At 37.8% G+C, this 20285-nt stretch overlaps 1 protein-coding gene and 1 long non-coding RNA gene across 4 annotated transcripts in view; one reads left to right on the top strand and one right to left on the bottom strand.

Moving 5' to 3' along the window:
* Positions 1-18789, top strand: part of ITGA6 (integrin subunit alpha 6) — a 39930-nt gene extending 21141 nt beyond the window's left edge. For 2 of the 3 annotated variants that reach the window (XM_056496618.1, XM_056496620.1), the window contains 20 exons: positions 904-1114; positions 1550-1743; positions 1877-1965; positions 2712-2839; positions 4534-4629; positions 5080-5141; positions 6379-6536; positions 7467-7616; positions 8389-8504; positions 9400-9589; positions 9674-9757; positions 9960-10039; positions 10193-10270; positions 10373-10475; positions 11462-11635; positions 12446-12544; positions 12903-13013; positions 13097-13195; positions 13514-13639; positions 16716-18789. In XM_056496618.1, coding sequence (XP_056352593.1) covers positions 904-1114; positions 1550-1743; positions 1877-1965; positions 2712-2839; positions 4534-4629; positions 5080-5141; positions 6379-6536; positions 7467-7616; positions 8389-8504; positions 9400-9589; positions 9674-9757; positions 9960-10039; positions 10193-10270; positions 10373-10475; positions 11462-11635; positions 12446-12544; positions 12903-13013; positions 13097-13195; positions 13514-13639; positions 16716-16874 — 2507 coding nt within the window. In that variant the 3' untranslated portion in view covers positions 16875-18789. Of the gene's footprint in view, positions 1-903; positions 1115-1549; positions 1744-1876; positions 1966-2711; positions 2840-4533; positions 4630-5079; positions 5142-6378; positions 6537-7466; positions 7617-8388; positions 8505-9399; positions 9590-9673; positions 9758-9959; positions 10040-10192; positions 10271-10372; positions 10476-11461; positions 11636-12445; positions 12545-12902; positions 13014-13096; positions 13196-13513; positions 13640-14994; positions 15125-16715 lie in introns of all 3 variants that reach the window. The other variant, XM_056496619.1, reaches the window with a different exon arrangement.
* Positions 774-16808, bottom strand: LOC130255669 (uncharacterized). Its single transcript, XR_008840964.1, has 2 exons — positions 16620-16808; positions 774-1001 (listed from the first exon to the last, which is right to left on the bottom strand). It is a non-coding gene; the product is annotated as an uncharacterized LOC130255669 (long non-coding RNA).
* Positions 18790-20285: the final 1496 nt, after the last annotated feature.

Here is a 20285-nt window from a genome sequence, read left to right as displayed (position 1 = left end):
TATCAAATACATTGTAAGTAAAGCATGAAAAAAACAGATTCAGATAAAGGGGAGACAGCAAAGTAACAAAGCTTCAGAGAAATGCTGATTTGTCATGCATATCTCCAAAACTTCTCATTCTTCCCCCAGCTGGGACTCCCTCAGTTTCTTTCTGGAACTATCTCATTGTGAATTGCTGTAATTGAGAATTTCCATGGTAGTGGTGAAGTGTTTCGGAGGGAGACTCCCATCTGCTGGCTGGTATCTTCCTTCCTTGCAAAGTGGCAGTTTTCTACTTTGGCCTTTATTGGCTATATTATTGGCCTTTACGGGTATATGCAGTATAGTCTTTTAACTTGTTTTCTTATATTTTAAAATGTATTGCAAGACTAAATTAATTTCAAAATGTCATGTTTAAGGCTGCATTAACTTAAAATCACCCATTTCACCATTACTGTGTAAGCTGATTCTCAAATACTGCATACTTCATTCATACAAAAATGCTTGTGCAGTACAGTTTGCATGTTTGTAATAGAATGATACTGACTTGACTTAGGAAGATTTCTGATAATTTTGTCAGCGGTGAAGTACTCAAGCTATATTCAAGTGGTAAAGCTGTAGTTGTGTCTAAGCTGTACGTATCCTGTATTTGGTGTCCATGAAAAGCAGTCCAAGTGATCAGTGAAGGACTGTATTTTGTGGGGGAATACTGAATACAATGTTCGAAGGAGTGTTGACTTGCAAATACGCATCCACCTGTGCAAACAGAAATGGAGAATTCTCAGCCACAGCACTCTGTGTTTTAGACAAAACTTGTATTCCATATACCATATACCACTTTAATATAGCAGGGGAAATGTTTATTTTTTCACATTAAGATGCAAGCTGTTGCTTAGTTAATTTGTATTTCTTTCTCTGTTTAAGGCTTCTCTTTGGACTCTGGTAAAGGAATTGTCTCCCAAGATGAGATGACTTTTGTGTCTGGTGCCCCAAGAGCGAACCACAGCGGAGCAGTTGTTTTACTGAAAAAAGAAAAAAATCAGAGAGCACTTTCCCTGGAGCATATGTTTGAAGGAGAAGGACTGGCCTCCTCTTTTGGCTATGATGTTGCTGTTGTGGACCTCAACAGTGATGGGTATGGCTGTGGTTAACTCCTGCTGTCTATATAATAAGGAACAGCGATCTTGTTTATTTCTGCTTTCGTTTTTTACATAAGAAATACAAGGAATGAAAAATCCTACCTTCCATGTTTACCTGGAGGAAATGCTGAGTGTCTTGAGAATCAATCAGGACAGTCTACCTTCTAATAAAGAGTTTTATTTAAGCAATTATTATAAACAAACAGGAAGCCAGTCTTGTACTATAAGAAGGCCATAGAAGGTCCTCGTACACCATCAAGGAATAAACCAGCATGTAGGGTCAGTGAGGCTGTTGATGCCCAACCAATTTAATACACATTTTAGGCTTTCAGCTCTTTGGGCAGCTGATCTTGAACTATCAGTCTGGGCAATTACTTTTCAGAGTTCTACAAAAACACTTGTGGTTTTTTTTTCCCCCTTTGAATTCTAAGCTGGCAGGACATCGTTGTCGGGGCCCCGCAGTACTTTGACAGGAGTGGGGACATCGGGGGTGCCGTGTACATCTACATGAACCGCCAAGGCAAATGGGCGGGGGTGAAGCCTCTTCGCTTAAACGGAACCACTGACTCCATGTTTGGACTTGCAGTTGAAAACGTTGGGGACATTAATCAGGACGGATATCCAGGTAAATGAAAACAATGACAATAAAAATGTGTGACATTGTTTGGCCAATGCCAGACTTGCAACATCTTATCCTTTGATTGCATGCTGCAGAAAGAGCAAGAATGATTTTGGATGTTGCAACTTATTTTCACCAGATATTGCAGTAGGGGCTCCATATGATGGTTTTGGCAAAGTATACATTTATCATGGATCCAAGAACGGAATAAATACAAAACCAGCACAGGTAATGAAATAACCTTTACTAAATATTCTTGAACAAAATTAAAGAAATGACAGGGCTATCCATCTTCCTTTCCATTGCTATTATTGTGGGGTGGTGGGTATGCAGGAAAGTCATAGGGCCTTTCAAAGATTGCACTACTGACAGGGAAGATCAGGAATTCTTGATATTAATGTATATTTTTATTTCTGGGGCCAATCATTGGCACCAATATGTGCAGAAAGAAAAAGATGTGTTTATAACAAAATTCTGGGGTTTTTTAAAAGAATAATCTGGTGATGTGAAAACAATTAGTTTCTTTGTTTTCTCTTTCATTACTACTGTTTCACTTCTTTTTAATTTTTTTTTGAGTGTCAGTGTGTCCAGTTTACAGGGTGGGAATGAAACTTCATAATACTCCCTAGAATAACTGCTTGAATACTTCATAATACTTTATAGAATACTTTTTCTGTTTCTAGTGTTTATAATCCATAAATACTGTAAATAAAGATGAACTAAACTCTCTGCAGATCAGCAATTTCTGGTACTCACTGCTATTGCCAACTAATTTCTTGGAAGAAGAGCAAATCATCTTGGCACTTCAGTGTCCTTTAGCTGAACTGAACACAGGTCCTGTTTCACAGGTCCTACTTCATTGTATCTCTTCTCTCTTTTTTCTCTGGCCACAAGACAGTTATGTTCACTTGTTACTTATTTCACCTTTATCACTTTTAAATGTCTGAATTCCCTCAATCTTGTTTGCTTTTTAGATTCTTGACGGTGAAAAAACAAACACCAATTTCTTTGGTTACTCTATTGCTGGAAATATGGACCTGGATAAAAATTCTTACCCTGATGTTGCTGTTGGTTCCCTGTCAGATTCTGTAAACGTGTACAGGTATTATACATAGAACCTTAATTAATTACACCAGAGTTCTTGTTTTAGTTTCTTAAAAACAATTTGCTTAGAAGTAACAAAAAGCTGTTTGGCTTTGAGTGTACTTTTCCTACCAGAAATTGGAAATTTGAGGAAATGGAGGGTGAGGGGGGTAGGGCAGGGACTCCATAAATTGCTTTGTTACCTTATCCCCCTCCTCTCCTTTAAAAACCTGCCTTACAATCAGTACAGGGTAAGAGGGTGAACATGGACAGTTCCTGTAGAGTGCTGATGTGGGCAGTGTACCCACACCTTAGTTTTGTCCTGTTGTAACTTGGATGTCTGTGTCCTTGAATGGAGTGTAAGGGTGATAAGTAATTTGTTAAGGACAAGTTAACTAATACATTTGCTGCCCTTATCTTATTTAATTGTGCTTTACTGAAAATAGCCGAAAACGGAACCAACCCCCACTTTTGTAGCTGAGGATCCAAACCAGTGAGGCACACACAGCCTTGCTGAGCTTGCACTGGGGTCCATAAAACATGAGGAAGCCCTGTAGCTAGGATCCTTTGGGATTTCTGTAGTACGTGCCTAAATTAGGGATGAAGTTAGTCTTTTGCAGACCTCTGCTTTTTTCGAGTTTAATGTACTGTTAAGCTGACTCATTAGTAATGGGCAGGAAGAGGACTGTCTGTCTCAGCATCAGAACTGTGAATGCTGCATCAAGCTCAGGTCTTTAATGGTTGTTATCAGGTCCCAGAGGATGAGAAGCAGAAACTCCAAAATTGGTTATCTCAATTCTGGGACAAACAACTTTACTTTTGTAGGAAGGGCTGTTCTGACTGAATTTATGCTCCCATGTCTAAGGGGTATAGTATCTGTGCATGTAATTGTAATGTTCTTAAATACACTGGAACAGCGCCCAAGAAAAGCAACTCACATGGCTTGTGGAAGAGAACAGAGTAGGTGGTAGGAGGAGTGGTCATAAGTTTATTTAGCATTTTGCTTACTCAAAAGGAGCCTTAATCTTTTGCTGATAAAGGCAGGACAAAAACTTTTACCAAGGTGAGAACAAAAACCTCTTATGGTGACAAACAGTGAAAGGAGTGGCCCAGTTAAATGGAACAGGTGGCTTACCAGCTATTTTAAACAACCTTTGGATGCTTTAGTAACAGGATCAGCTCATTCATTTGTTAATGTGAAACATCTTTTCCCTTCCAGAAAAGGAAAAGACAAGTTGTCAGGCAGAAGTTTGGTTACAGCTACAAGCAGAGGAAGCAGGAAATGAAAACATAATTTCCCACAGCCACCAGACTCCATATTAAAAGCTCTTGTGAACATTAATCTGAATGAACTGTAGTACCTATAGCTGTTCACAGGAGCTGAATTAGTACTGGTGGTAGAAACCATCACTGAATTTTCTGTTTTTCATAAGTGTATAGAATGGCAATAACATCACATTAGCGTAGCCTGCTTCCCCCTCAGGAGCTGTAGTTGTTCTTAGTGACCTTTGCTTTACTTAGCTTTCAATAGTTCTCCGTTTTTTTTCTAACCAGTATAAAAGCCAAACTCTGTGTTGCTTGGGATGTCTGCTGAAAATCATTACAACAAATGTGTGGAGGGAATCTGATATTCACATTCATTATTTCATTAATCTTAGCAGAAATTACTTTTTTACATCTTCTTTTTATTCCCCATTTTTTTCCCAAATGAAGATCTCGGCCTGTGATAAGCATTAGAAGAAACATTACAGTTTACCCTGATAGAATTGATCTAAAGAAAAAAAACCCTGAGGACCATGGTGAAATTAGGTAAATAAAAAAGAAATTACTCTAGCCTTGGTGTATTGAGCTTTCTGCTGTCAAAGGCCATTCAGTGATCATGTTTAAAGTGAAGGGATATGAGAGCCATGCAGGTTAAGCAAATGTATCTGCATATGTTTATTCTGACTTCCTGAATTTCTTCAGGCTACTGTGCTAAAGACAAGGTGTGGAATATGTCCTTTTACTAACGTTCATTTTTGAAAATGAATGTCACCTTGCCTCTTTTGACTTTTCACATAAGTATGTTGGCTTGAAAAGCTTTGTATTGAATAGAACGTAAGAGCAAATGCTTAATTGCTCATTAACTATTTTTCATGCTTTGTAATTCAGTCTAGTAAGCAGCAAATATCAGTCATGAGACTAATCTGTTAAAACTTTTAATTCTCTTGGACCATGCCTTTTTAAACGTTAATACTAATTTATTGACCCTTTTTACAGGATGGATGTGAAAGCATGTTTTCAATATACTGCAAACCCCAGAGATTTAAATCCAAGAATAAGTAAGTTCTGAAGATAAGTATTTTTAATGTCAGTCACATGGTTTGCTTGTTTTTTTAGAGTTTATGATGGAAAAATATTGCTCAAATTATAGTGACTCATCTCAGACAGTGACTGACAAATTTAAAATGTGACTCAGTGCTAAGCTCAGCTGTTGCACAGTCTGTATTTATAGTCATGCTGGTGTGTTAAGCTGTTCCGTGGATGACAGACTAAAGCTTTCTAAGTATTGCAACTGCCAGTGAGCAAATGGCTGCTATACAGATCCAAACCATTTTTGCCTGTCTATGTTAGTTCTGCTTTAGAGAATAATTTTTAAGACCCGTTGTATACATTCTTAGTGAGCATTATTTCTTATGAGGCTTACCCTGTGAACCTATCCTGCATTCATGAAAATGGTTTTGTGGAAATTACTAACTGAAACTAAAAAAATCTGCATTAATAGGAGAAGACTGGAAGATTGTGCCACAAAAAACATAAAACACTTGTTACAATGCTGCTGTTACTACCTCTTGGAGAACTGCGTAGGATTTTGAGAGGAAATGAGAAGAACTTTAAGGAAAATGACCCTTTTTCTCCTGTGTTGTCTTGAGTTTCTCAGTTATTTTTAAAATCCAAAGGCTGTGCCTGAATGAGGTGCTGGTCCTTCAGCAGAGGAACTGCTTGCAGATCAGTACCTTGGCACTCTCAGGGCCATTTCCATCTGTGCAGCACTGGATTAGCTCGTTGAAGCAATCATTAAAAGATGCACCAAGTTCAGATCTAGTAAAACACATCTCAGCACACAACTGGACAGCTCGAGTCGCACTTCTGCTTTCAGTGTTGAAATTATCAATGTACCTTGACCTCAGAATCCTGCCGGCTCTCAGGTGCCGTTTGGGACCCAACAGGAATCCCCTCCAGCGCAGTCGCGGTGTTTACAGTGGGCAGCTCAGCCCTCTGCTGGCTCCGCACAGCAATTACAGCTCCCTCAGGCAGCCCCGCACGCCCGTAAGGGAACGGTTTACTAGGGAATAACAGGATTTGGTTTCGAAATTTTCTTCACATTCACACACTTGGTACCTGGCCTTCAACTGTGGCAGGACAAAACTGATGTGACTAAGAACAGTTTGTGAAGCCCAGCACTGGCTGGAACAGTCTTCTAGAATAATGCTTAAGATCATACTTGGTGAAATTAACGTTCTTTTTAATGTGGAAATGATTTATTTTTCTATAGTGACGTACTTTTTTTTCACGTAGAGATCAATTACACGTTTGAAGTGGAGAACGAGAGACGGCAGCTGGGCCTGCCCTCCAGGGTGCGCTTCAGTGACCACTCCTCTGATCAGTTCACTGCAAGCACAACCCTCAGGGGACAGAAGTCATGGCAGTGTGTGACTACAAAGCTTATCCTGCAGGTAAGGAAGACTGTTTTATCTCTGTTTCATTTAGATCCACTTAAAACAAAAGAATTATCCTTTTTGTGCAGCCTCATGGAAGGAGCCTTTGTATATAACTTTGTATATAATTTCAAAGTCATATGCAATATGCAACTTCAAAAATAGAAATCCACTGTAGTTTACTATTCCCTACACACATGATGCTTCCTCCTGTTGCCTTTCCTGCAAAGTGTGGATAAGAACTGTAGCTACTGCAGCACACTCTGGAGGTCAATAGAGCTGAACTAATTTAAAACAATAGAGAGTGATTAAGTGCCAAAAACGGAGAGTTGCTTCCAACAGCATTAACTGTTACAGAATTTTATAGTGTGACTGTTCAGGAAAAGAATTTTAACCCATGGGTTTTGGAGTGGATGAACGGGCAGGGCAAGAAAGCTGGTATGTGCTCTCTTGACTTGGCTGTTGTAGCGGTGCTTAGAGGTGGTATTGCTTCAGAGGCTAAACAAATTCCCTCTCCATGGCTCAGCAGGAATAAGTCAGCCTCCAAGGTTGCTTTTGATCCCAGCAGATTGAAGAACTTTGATTTATGAATAGAATAGAATCATAGAATGGTTTGGGTTGAAAGGGACCCCAAGAATCATCTAATTCCAACTATGCTATGGGCTGGGACACCTTTTACTAGACCATGTTACTCAAACCTGTTCCAGTGTGTTATTTTTACTGTGTGAATTTCACAGAATTACCATCTATGGTTTCTAGGAACTCTTAATGCTGAGAGAAATTGCCAGATTGGGAAGCTAGAGAAAAACAAAAGACAGTAGGGCTGGGCTCTCTGTGTTCCTGCATGTTTAAAAAGTGCTGAATTTCCAGTTTCAAAAGCTCATCTTTGTGTTGTTTTTTTCTTCTCTGCACTGTATACTAACTATGCAGTTTAAAATGTTTTAACAGGAAAAAATTAAAGATAAGCTACGTCCCATTCCAATATCAGTCAGTGTTAAAATTGCTGGCCTGGAGTCACCATCCAAGAGAAAAGAGAGTGCGCTTCCTGATCTTATACCAATTTTAAATTCAAATGAATCTGAAACAGAGACCACAAAAGTAAGCCTTTGATATCACATATTCACAAAAATCTGCACCTCTACAAATAACTTAATTTTAAAGACTAAAATTATTAAAACTAAAACTAAATTAATTAAATAAATTATTAAAACTAAATTATGTCCAAAGGAAATAACTGGGGTGGCACTAGACATGTAACTATTGGTTTATTATTTTTTATTTTGTTCTGAATTTGTTACATGTTATGAACTATGTACTGTGGTTTTTTTGCAACAATAGTGAAGATGGGATACCTCCCTCAGTTTCTTCTCTCTCCCCAAAAGGTTTAGGAGGAAATGTACTTTTGATTAAAAATGGAAATTTATTGTCTCCTGCTGGGAGCACTTGTCCAACATAACAAGATAATGTACACTCTTAATTCTTCCACTGTTAGGATGCTGTAACGGCATTTGAGCAATGACTGCAACAGTAACATAGAAGGGAGGGAATATCTCAGTTAAAATTCTCATGTCCTCGATGCTTATTGAAGAATCAGACTTAAAGATGTTTTTCCTCATTAGAAGTGTGCCTCCCACTTAGAATTATCCAACTCTGCTTTGCAGTCACATTTAAAGTTCTAAATTACCAGCATCAAGGGTTGTATCTCACAAAGAAACTCAACAGACAAAAATTAAGTCAAGATAAAACCTGAACTCTGTCCAAGAAAGTGCCTTGTGGGTTCCATGTTGATGCTTTATTCAGTGTGCTTCAGAAATCTCATTTTAAGCTACAATTGTGTGTCAGGCAGTAAAATTACTTTGGTTTTATTTAGGTGGAGTTCTTAAAAGAAGGATGTGGAGACGACAATGAATGTCACAGCAATCTTAAGCTTCAGTACAGGTTTTGTACAAGAGAGGGAAATGAAGACAGATTTACTTACTTACCACTGTAAGTCTTGATTAATGCACTTCTGAAGTTCAGTTTATTAACAAGTGCTTAAAAGAACTCTTAGGAGAGGATTTAGGGAAAGAGAGCAGTTTTTTTTTCTGTGTCTGGCAAATACAGCCCTTGGTAGTAGTATTGATTGGTCAGGTTGAGGAATGGGGGCAGAGGGGAAGATCTGGAGAAGAAAAGTGCTCAGAGTTGAATAGATACTAAGTGGCCACAATAGTGCAGGGGTAGGCTAAAAGAAAAATAAAACCAACTTAACACCTGGAGAAATTAGATTCTAAACCAGCCTTGCAGTAGTTTATTGTGTGACACTTAATTATTTTGTAGATTGAAACTTGACTGTATGACAACTCAATAGAGTATAGTCTAATAGCCCAAGAGAAGTAATTAAAGAGAAATGGAGTAATGATTTCATTTTAACACATGCCCCAGCACCCTGCTGCATCCCTCCTTCCTGGAGGGCCAGTGAAATTAGAGCAGGGGTAAAACAAACAGAAGGAAGTACATTTATTTACTGCCAGCAGTCAGACATTTTTAGCAGTGAGTGCCACACTCAGAAACCAATCTTACGTATATTTAACAAGAAAAAAGCAGGTCAGTAGATTGAAGAAAATTAATCACTGTGAGTCAGATGCAAGTGCTGGTTCAGAAAAACTATAAACTCCTTGTTACTTGAGGGATTTATCAGCTTGTTCTGTCCTCTTAACGGCTGGCCACTGTCAGATGAAATACTGGTGTGGGGGAAAATACCTATAACTATTCATGTTCATAGTTTTACCATCATTCTCCCTAATAAGAGGAAATTGTATTTTGATAAGCCATCATAAGAAGCAAACTTGCATGCACGTTTGTTTTCCTAATGCACAGAACCCTGTACATTCTGTTTCTGCAGTGAAAATGGCATGCCAGTGCTTGTTTTGAAAGACCAAAAAGATATTGCCCTGGAAATAACAGTGACAAACAATCCATCTGATGTAAAAAATCCACAAAAAGATGGGGAAGATGCATATGAAGCTAAACTAATTGCAACTTTTCCAGACAGTCTGACATACTCTGCATTCAGAGAGATGAGGGCTTATCCTGTAAGTATTTTTAAGAAAAGAAATACTAAAAATTTAAAAATATTTTCAGCATACTTTACTTGTAAATGTTTTCTGTTTAATCAGGAAAAACAGCTAACGTGTGGTGCTAACCAGAATGGTTCTCAAGCAGAGTGTGAACTTGGAAATCCTTTCAAAAGAAATTCTAATGTAAGTTGCACTTACTTTACTCAAGTTGTAAAATCTTGTCCTGACTGACTGCAGTCATCCAAAGTTCCTGTGTGTAGCATCTGGAAATTCGATTTGGAGTTGTCTTTCTAACTCTAGAACTTAATACTAAAATATTCTATAAAATTTCATGTATTAATGTATCTTATAAAGAGCTCATATATTTGTCTTCTTTCTTGTTTAGGTAACCTTTTATCTGATCCTAAGTACCACTAAAGTTAATGTTGATACAACAGACTTAGACATTAACCTGAAGCTAGAAACGTAAGTTTTCTTCGTGTGCATGCACTTGCACTTTGCTTTGATACCAGTTGTAAACATTTTGAATTCGTTTGTTTATTTCACAGAATAATTTAGTAGTAGAGAGAAACACACTAAATTTGTAAAATAAACATTATTGTTTCCTTTTCATTGTAGAACAAGCACTCAAGTTAATTTGACTCCAATTACAGCCAGTGCTAAAGTGGTTCTTGAATTGCTTTTATCACTCACTGGGTAAGTGTTGATAGCATGACAAACTGGGGGGTCTGGGGACAGTTTTGCTTCAGACTCATTAAAATCTTTTATTATTCTCCTTTCCCAACCCCACCTAAACAGAGTTGCTAAGCCTTCTCAGGTATATTTTGGAGGTAACATCATTGGTGAGAGTGCTATGAAATCTGAAGATGATATTGGAAACCTCATAGAGTTTGAATTCAGAGTGAGTAATTTAGATTAATGCAAACAGCTGCTTTCAGTAAAATGCACAGCTCCTTGCTTTATGCGTATGAATACTTAGAAAAGTTGTTATAATGAAATTGTCTTTCTTTGTCCCAAAATTCTGACTTCCTGATCAGAACATGCAGTTTGACTGTGGACTAGAAATTCTTTAGGCCTTGATGTTTTATGATTATATTCTGAGGAAGTGGCCCAAAGCTGCCTGCACACTCCTTTTTTTTGGAGCAGTTACACGTTCAGTTGTATGGCATAAAAGCCCCTGCAGGGAGGGAACAAAGTTAAAGCAGAACCTGCCTAGGGCCTGCCCAGGCTTGGCTGGTGCACACAGGCAGCAAGAATGGGCTGAGCACAGAGCCAGTGCAAGGGGGACTGTGAGAGCCCCTCTGAATGTGAGTCTATTTCACTGTCCTCGTCTTCTGCCAAATACAGTAAGGAGGAGACTAAGAGAAATTCAAGCCCATCTGTGTCAATTCTTTACTTCTTTCTGTACCTTGTCCATGTATTGTAGCAGCAGCAGCAGTTAAAATATCTGATTTAAAACTTGCTGGAATGATCAGTAACACTAAGAAAGTAAAGAAAGTGGCTGAAGAAAAAACTTTCATATTTACAAGAGCAAGAGCTTGTTCTCTCTCTGTGTCAGAGTTCCTCAGAAACTTGCAGTTTGCCTCAGTTACGCAACTGACTGATTTGCTAACTCTAAATTGGAGTTGTCGTTTCACATGAAGATTAATTTCTAAAACCAACAACTTGAAGTTCACATTAGGGAATTCTAATTCTATGTATTTCCTTGCTCTCCCAAGTATGCGAGTTTTAGTATATGCTTTATCTTTGTACTATTTTGACTGCTTTTCATCTGATCTAAATTTCCCGTTAGCTGCGTGCTTAAAGCTTGTCCAAATCAATAATGTTTTCAGGAAGAAAATCCCTCTAAAAAGTATTTCACAGTTTAAGGAATGTTTATTTTAATAGGTAACTAACTTGGGCAGACCACTGAAAACATTTGGCACTGCTTCCCTGGACATCCAGTGGCCGAAAGAAATTAGTAATGGCAAATGGCTGCTTTATTTGATGAAAACAGACTCCAAAGGCTTGGAAAGAGTGTCCTGTCAACCTGAGAATGAAATCAACAGTTTGCGTCTTGCGGTAGGTCACCCTGCCTTCTGTTCATGAATTGGTACAGCAAGTGGGAGCAAGGCATGGGAGCTTGCCTCTAGGAGGAGTTACTTTTCATCATAAGCAGCTCACAAGCACAATATATGACCAATATATCAGTGAATAAGCCTGTCAGGAGACTTCATAACAGCTAGTGAGCTAATAATTAAATATCTTCCCAGCCTGGGGGCATTCCATGTACTTTTTCTCAAGACAAAGGGCATGAACTTAAATTTATTTATTTACAACAAATATAATAATAATATAATAAAAAGCAATTTTCACAGCCCAGGATTGTGCCTATCTAGCCAAATCTTTTTTCCTAAAACTCGAGCTGCATTTTTTTCTTCATATAAACTTAAGTTCATATGGGAGGAATTTTTATTTTCCACCATTAAAACTGCAGGCACATAAACTTGTTTCTGTCAGATCATTATTAGTTAATATAACTTGCAGTGAGTGTAATTAGTATACAGTTAAAAAACCTGCATCCTTAGCACATTCTTACTCTTTTAGCAGATCACCATAATACCCTTTAAACAAAAATAGAAATAACATCGAAAGCTTTATAGATCTAAACCTCCCCTTGCCCTATTAAAGAAAATAGTCTGTTGGCCTTTCTTTAGGTAATCTCAAATTTTATTCTCAGCAATAAATGTAGGTAAGTAGGGATATATAATGCTGTCAGTCATGTGCTGATTTTGGAAGAAGAAAACACTGAGCTCTAGTTTCTCTCCTTGTATGAATGAAAAGATTCTTATGATAAACTCTTTTTAGTTTTTTACTTTTGCTTCCTTTTAGGAATCCCATAACTCAAGAAGGAAGCGTGAAGTTGCAGAGAAGCAGATTACAGACAGCCAGGCATTTTCTTTATTCTCAGAAAGAAAATATAAGACCTTGGTAAGGATATTGCATCATCTATGTTCTTGTCAGATACCTCGTTCTGAAGACAAAAGAAGGCTTTTCTGAGTTTGGCAGAGCGAAATAAAGTCTCTCTTTCCCTTCTTTTTATCTTATATCCAAATATTAATGCTTTTAAAATTTGAACATTTAGAGTAAGAAAGTGAAAAAGAACTAGGAAAGAGTATCTACGCAGTTGCTTACATTAAAATAAGTAATAACATCTTCATTGTATTTTCCCATTGCTGTCACTACAAACAGATAGTAGTTCTTGCATGTAGGTATGATGTATATAATCCAGTTTTTAATCTTAGGGTGAGGTTTAAACAAATTTACATGTAGAAATGTATAATTGCAGAGCTGCAGTGTGAATGCACGCTGTGTGGACATAAAGTGTCCCCTGAAGGGTTTAGACAGCAAGGCATCTATTGTGCTGCGTTCCAGACTGTGGAACAGTACCTTCTTGGAGGTAAGTCCTCTTACCTGCCCTTTTTGAAAGGTCAGAGTTCTTCCCTGTTCTGTGTCTAATATTCGTGTTTTATTTTGGAACAGGAATATTCAAAAATGAATTACCTTGACATTCTTGTTAGGGCTTCTATCAATGTTCCTGTTGCAGCTAAGAATGTTAAACTCACAAATGAAGTTGCTCAGGTAGGTACAGTGTTTAATGCTAACTGCATGTTATGGTTGTGATTGTTCTAGCTTATCTCCAAAGACCAGGAATGAAACAAATTTAAAACAAAACTAGCTAAACTGAGTTTTGAATTATTGATAATTTTTACTTCTTAATGGGGTTGAAAAAATTCATTACCATATTCAAATGATACCAGTGGGAACTTTTTCTTCAAAAGCATTTTGTAGAAGACATCTTGCTAGAGGAGAGATAATACTATATAAATTGCATCTTTCTAATTAAACATGTACCTCCTAAAAAATACTCCTTCCACCTGCACATTTTCCATCCCTTAGGTGCGTGTAACTGTATTTCCTGAAAAACCAGTAGCCCTTTATACAGGAGTTCCGTGGTGGATCATCGCGGTGGCTATCCTTGCTGGAATACTCATGCTTGCACTGTTGGTATTCTTACTATGGAAGGTAAGCTTTTATTAGTCTGGTTATTTTTTATTTTCTGCTCTATAACTGACAAGATAGCAGACTAATTAAGTAAATGATGAAGTATTTAGTACTCAAAATAGGGCAAAACTGCACAGTTTCTCAGTTTTGCAACACTTGAAATGAAAATGGTTGTACAGGCAGACTTGTTACATAATTTTTCTGTTTCACATCCTCAAAAGAAAGTATTTTGAGCTCCAGATGAAACTTGAGACAAATATGCAGAGGCCATAGTTTGATACAGATGGCTATTGGAGGTGTAAAACTTCATGTGAACTATTTACAAATGTTTTAGTAGGGCTCTGTTCTCATAATATCAGAAATACCACTAAACTGATAGTAGATGAAAATAACCAAAAGCACAATATTAATACTTAACCAAGTGTGCTGGTGAATTTCTTATTACTGCTTTTTTATCTTAGAAACCTTAAAGGAATAAATGAAGTGGTATAACAAATTATCAACTATTTGCAAAAGAAATAATCAAGTACATTTTTCTAATGAACTTTGTAAAAATGCCAATTATTTGTGGTCCCAGGTATAACAGGGCAGTCCTTTATTTTTAGTTTTCACAGGCTTAGGCAGTTAGCATTTGCTGTTATGGTACAGCAGAAGTTATTAAGGAAGAGGAGGTGAAGAATATCCATCTATCACTTTTTTTTTCCCCGTGAAACTGCAGCAGTTAGCTTTGAGGAGGTATTTGCTGCAGGTTACTTCCTATAGGATAGCTCTAATTTCCTTTTCTAAAAAAGGCCTAGCTGCTCCTGCAACTATTTCAGATGAATGAATACTGGGTAGGGTGTTAGGTTCTAACTACTAGTGTTTTACTGTGTTATTTTTTGAAGGACAAACATTGTACTGGAAAGACAGCTATATCATTGGTTTAAGACAAAAGCTTGTATTGAAGGAGTCAAAGCAGTAACTGGTTTTGTTCTACACCCTGTGGTTTTGCCTGTCCCATGTACTAGTCCACAAACAGGTTTCTGCAGAGGGTTCCTTCTGCTCTTCACAGCCATCTTCAATTGCTATGAACTTACTTTATTGTAGCTTTTCTTAAAAAAAAATCCAAATAGATTCTCTACAGATATATAAAAATGCCTCCAAAATAATATTCTCAGGTTACTCTGTTAATAACTCAGGTTACTTTATTCTGTTATTGTATACATTAAGTTAGCCCAAGAAGTTCTCAGATCTAGAAACAGCTGAGTTCTGTGATGACCTTTTTTTTTTTCCTGTGAAGGGATAATGGGAAGATAGTTGACAAAGTTAAGTCAGTTTTAATAGGTTTGACTTCTTCCAGTCCACAAAAATTGACTAAATACCTTGCTTCCTTGTAGTGTGGTTTCTTCAAGAGAAATAAGAAAGATCATTACGATGCCACATATCACAAGGCTGAGATCCATGCTCAGCCATCTGATAAAGAGAGGCTTACTTCTGATGCATAGTACTGATCTACTTCTGTAATTGGTAACTGATGATATTTTTTTAATTTCTAGCTGTGGCACATGCTATGGTTGCAGTGGCTAACTGTGAAGCTTTTTCTGCATAAGTTCTATTTAACTTTTGGATTTTAAGCTGTCATGCTTGCTCCTTCTGTTGATAGATTTCCATCTTTTGGTGCATGTGAACACACAGAGGTTTACCCTGGTCTAAATTGCTTCTTATTTATTTAAAAAAAAAAACCATGGTGATCTGTTGCAATGGGCTTTAGTGTTTTTTTTTAATTTGTGCTTTAACATTACAAGTAAGTCTTTGGCTTGCAAAATGGGAATCAACACTGTAGAGTTAAGACTACATAGATAATACATAAATTTGCTTTACTAACCTTTAGTGCATGCTGAAAGGTACATGTTGCTTACATCAGGGAAGGGTTTTCATAATGAGAATTTATTGCTGTGGAAACATCTGTTTTACTTGAGTTCTAAGGTATACTTCTCTAGGAACACACTTTGCTGAAATTACAAGATGCATGATGATTTCTGCTTCCAGCAGCCTTTATTCCACTTAAGATATTATATGCATGTACATTGTATCCATAAGTGTGCTTGCAGTCAGGGGGTGGGGAGGAATTCTTTATGAATTATTTCAAAACAGTGTTTAATGAAAGTTTGAGATGGCTAAAGATTTGGTCTTTGCTCACTGTAACTTTTTAAAAATTCTGTTCCAACTAAGTTCTAATATTTAAAAAAAACCCCAAACCATTGATCAAACAGGACCAAAAAATCCTAAGCAATAAGTACTATGAACAAAGCCTTGCCCACTTTAAAATGTTCTTACCCTCAGCAGTGTCTGGATGGTACAATGTCTTTTAACCTGAACCTTGAGCCATAAGGATGATCAGTGATCCATAAAGATATAAAACTGAGTGTGTACTAATCATTACCTTTGTAATGTTGTGGCCATAGCTCCCTTTTGTTTTGGAAATAAATTTTTGTCCATTCCTCAATATTCAAATTCAGTTTTTACAGCAGCTTTGAATAAAAACTTGCAGGGCACAAATAAGCTGTTATAGATTTCATCCAGGGTGACTTCCCATGGCAAACTGAGCAAGACTCGTGTTTCTAATCCAGCATATGTGTAGTTAGTTCAGGTGACTGAAGTGGAAATGGTGCTTTGAAACCCAAGTCCCTTAGGGTAACTTTTCTTGAATATTCTGGAAATCTTTCTGTAGGTTCTTAAGGGTAAATCATGTCACCATACAGGAAGACACTGAAGTACATACCTACCTTTGATTCAGGAGAAGCAGCTTTCCTGTGTGTAGCAGTAAATGTCCTCATTAGATGAATGAACAGCTTTGTACTGGAGGGAGTCTTTTTAAGGTATTTGATTACCATGGATGGTCAGAGCATGCCTTTTGTCTTTAACTGCTGCTGAACAGCTAATGCAGACCTCTCAGCTCACATTTTTACAGCTAAATAAACTAGATTTTTGGCCTACATACTTCTGTTTTCAATTTTCTTACCTGCATATTTGTGTGAAGGAGGAATTTACTGCCTCTACAGTTGCAGGACTTTGGCAGCAACTTAGACCTAAACTGTTCTTTTCCCTCTCTGCGCAGTGCGGGTTCTTCCGGCGTTCCAGGTACGAAGACAGTGTCCCCCGCTATCACGCTGTAAGAATTCGAAAAGAGGAGCGACAGATCAAAGATGGGAAGAGCCAAGACCCTGAGACAAAACAGTGGTTCACCAAATGGAATGAAAACGAAAGTTATTCTTAGGCAAAAATGTTGTTTATGCACAAAGTTCAGAGAGAGGTTAAGGTTTTCATTCATGGAATACTGATGGAGTTAGACCTGTGAACACTAAGGACATTCACCATTTGATGGTAGATATTACTACTTATATTGAGGCTTTTATTTGCACAGTTAAAATGGGCTTCAACAGACTTTATTTGCCTTATTTAATTTCCACACTGCCTCCTTATCCCCCTTAACTCTAACCCACACTTTAGAAAATGTTATGCTGATTTGGGGTCTTTTCTGCAAAATAAGCAAAACCACTACAGCAGTTTTGATCCTGCTGTGATCTTGACTATCTTCCTAGTTATTTAAGGAATGCATGATTAAGGTCAAGATGAGTTCTCCATTGTTCTCTCAATGCACAGTGCTTTATAAACACACAGTGGCCTTATCACACTTTGTTCAAGTATAACTGAAGACCTGCAAGTCTGCTTTAGTCATAACCTTTGCCTGCTGCAGTAGTTAGGGCTTAACAAAAAGCATCATCATAAATTACATGTGCAATGGGTCATGTTGTTTGATTTTGGGTCCTTTTTTTAAGATCAGATAGTGTGATTCTTGCTCACAACAAATATACACAGGTTTTTTTTTTTTTTAAGAGAGGCTTGAATATTAGATGTACTTTCTGTATATATATATTTTAGTCATTTTTGTATTTATTTTTATTATAAGTCATTGTCTTTGACTAACTGGTAGGTCAAAGACTACTGAATTTTTAAATCCACATTCTGGTTTTTGTGTTTCTGTTTTTGAACTTCAAATTATGAGACCTTATGAGGCTTTCACTGCATTTTAATGAATCACTGAAGGTGCCAGTGCTTTCTAAAATGTAAATATTAATGCAAATGATGTGTATGGGTGCTCTTTTCCTGATGCATGCAACATCAGGTCCTATAACATGATTTGTATATTACTGTGGACTGTTTAACAATTTGGACACCAAGCTGAAGTAGTGTTGTAGATACCATTTTATACTCACTGCAAGAAAGTGAAAAGTCTTTTGGAAACCTCTTTGCAGCTTCATAAAGACTTCCTGGTTGGCAAAAGGCATTGACTACTGCAACTGCTGTATAGCACTTGAAGGAGGCTGTAGATGCCTTACTTACCTTAACTGTCGGGATCTGAGCTGATCCATGTTGAGACTACTGAATCATCTTGAATACCTGAATGTTGACAAAAGTAGAACCATGTTGTTAGTAATCTGGTTATTGTAGCATAACTGAGAAAATTATTTAAACAGTTTACTTTTTTATCCATATTCCATAGCCTTGGGTACTATTTAAGAACAAAGATTTAGCTTACAGTTGTGTATTCCATGTGAAACAAAATTCTGTTCAAAAAGTATGCATGATAATTGCTTGTAATATGAACTATGCAAAAACCTCTTGGTACTTTTTTCCCCTCATAGGGTAAAAGCCTGCTAGGAGGGCAGTTGTCAAACTTATTTTTACCGCTAACTTTGAATGTGCCTTCTTGGAAGGTGTGGTCACCTAAAAAGTTACGTTTAGTTAATAAAAATGAGTCTATTAAACTAGATAATCTCAGTGTGTTATGACCCTGACTTATGAACGCTTATATATTAATTCAGATGTTATCCAATTTTTGAGCTTCTAGAATCCTAGCTTATTTGCTTAAAGGCTCAGCACATCAGAAACCAGACTAATCAGGGGCCAAGAAGCTTGAGAAATACTCCTGAATATAAAATCAGATTGTGGCCCTCATCTAAGAGCGTGAATGTCTTAGCAGTGTTAAAGTTCTTGAAAAATATGTCAAGTCACTGGTATATTTTTATCTCAAACTTTTGTTACCCAGCTAAGAATGCTACATCATTCCATGATTAGAAATTACCTGTGGATATTTGTATAGAAGTGTGAAATAAATTTTTGTAATTAAAGATGGTCTTGGTAATGGTGATTTTTATCATACCTAACTGATGTGGCCACAGCTAAGTTCCCAAGACCAGGCTGACAGTGGCAGGCTTGAACAAGTTCTCTCTCAGCACTGCCGCAGCTCTCGCTGCCCTGCTCCATGCTAGGGGCAGATAAGGAGCAGCAGGAGATAAGGCACAATCTCACGCTCGCAGGCTCTCTGCTGAGAGTCACAGCACAACGTGCCAGCTCCCACCTGGGCCTGGCTCCCCTCTCCTGCTGCCCCGGGGCCCTTCCGTGCAAGCAACCTCCTGAAAACTTTCCTCAACAATGCCTGACAGTAAGGAGTGAAGATGGACACATCCCCCAAAATTGGTCAAAGACTTTGCATACCCTATTTGTACTTAGCAATGACAATTTGATGTTGACAGTCAATAACTGCAGGGTAGTTTTGAGTCCACCAAAAAAGCCCTATGAAAAAGCCAAAAAATCCCACCAAACCCAACAGACAAAATGGGGCTCCGCCTCTTAAGATGTCAGCTCTCACTGCATGTTTTGCTCATTGTTGCTAAAAGGCTTTTGATGCAACAAACCCTGAAGATGAAGGTTAGCTGGATATGCTAGGCCACTCTTTTGTTAAGGCCAAGAAGCTTCCAGAAGTAGAACCAGAAAATGGCGCTAGACCCTTCAGAACATCTCAAAGATAAGAATTCATCCTGCTCTTATTAAACAACTGCTCTCCTTTACATGATGGCCACAAACATTTGTCTACAAGAAGACAAAATACCAACTGGCAGAAGAGTTAAGTAGCTGATCATAGTAAGTTTTGTACAAATCTATTGTATTTGGCTTTATATATATGCTCATATATACCACACACATAATAGTACTAGATGGAGTATATACAATCTATACAGTGGTACAGCACTATAATAGTGTATGAGTACAGAATGTATGCATATATTTGATATATAAAACTTCATGTTTGCTAGATATAGTGTGTATTTTATATCTATATAAAAATATACACACTCTATATAGTCCAAGGTACAGAAACAGAATGTTGGTAAACTTCACTACTTTCCCATATGTTTAACTGTTGCAGCACAGCAGAGATACCTTATGAGAGAGTATAGGTTTCAATTTAAGGACCCACCAGAGCTCAGTTTCAGTAGCCACCTCTCCTTAGGAGTTATATGTGGAAAAAGAGAGGCAACAGGTTGCTCAGTTGGACACAAATCAGGAATCGGCACAGGAGGTAAAAGGAAACTTCTTAAAGGGGCACTGAACCACCAACCTCCACGAAGCACCCTTGTTGCAATGCTGACGATCATGGCTGCAGTGTGTCTAAACTCCATAGACTGCACAGAACCAGAGAGCTGCTCATGTTCAACAGCTGCAGTAACTTCTCCCAGCACAGAGCAGGCAAGAGTGTCAGCAGTTGCAGAGGCCAGGAGACCAAGCTGTGATGAAACAACCAGGCAACTGCAGCCAGTGCTCTGAGCCAGCAGAGGCCTGTGGA

The sequence above is a fragment of the Oenanthe melanoleuca genome, chromosome 7, assembly GCF_029582105.1.
Source record: "Oenanthe melanoleuca isolate GR-GAL-2019-014 chromosome 7, OMel1.0, whole genome shotgun sequence".
Classification (NCBI taxonomy): domain Eukaryota; kingdom Metazoa; phylum Chordata; class Aves; order Passeriformes; family Muscicapidae; genus Oenanthe; species Oenanthe melanoleuca.
Note: the sequence above shows the minus strand (reverse complement) of the source record. Positions and strands in the feature narration are given on the sequence as shown.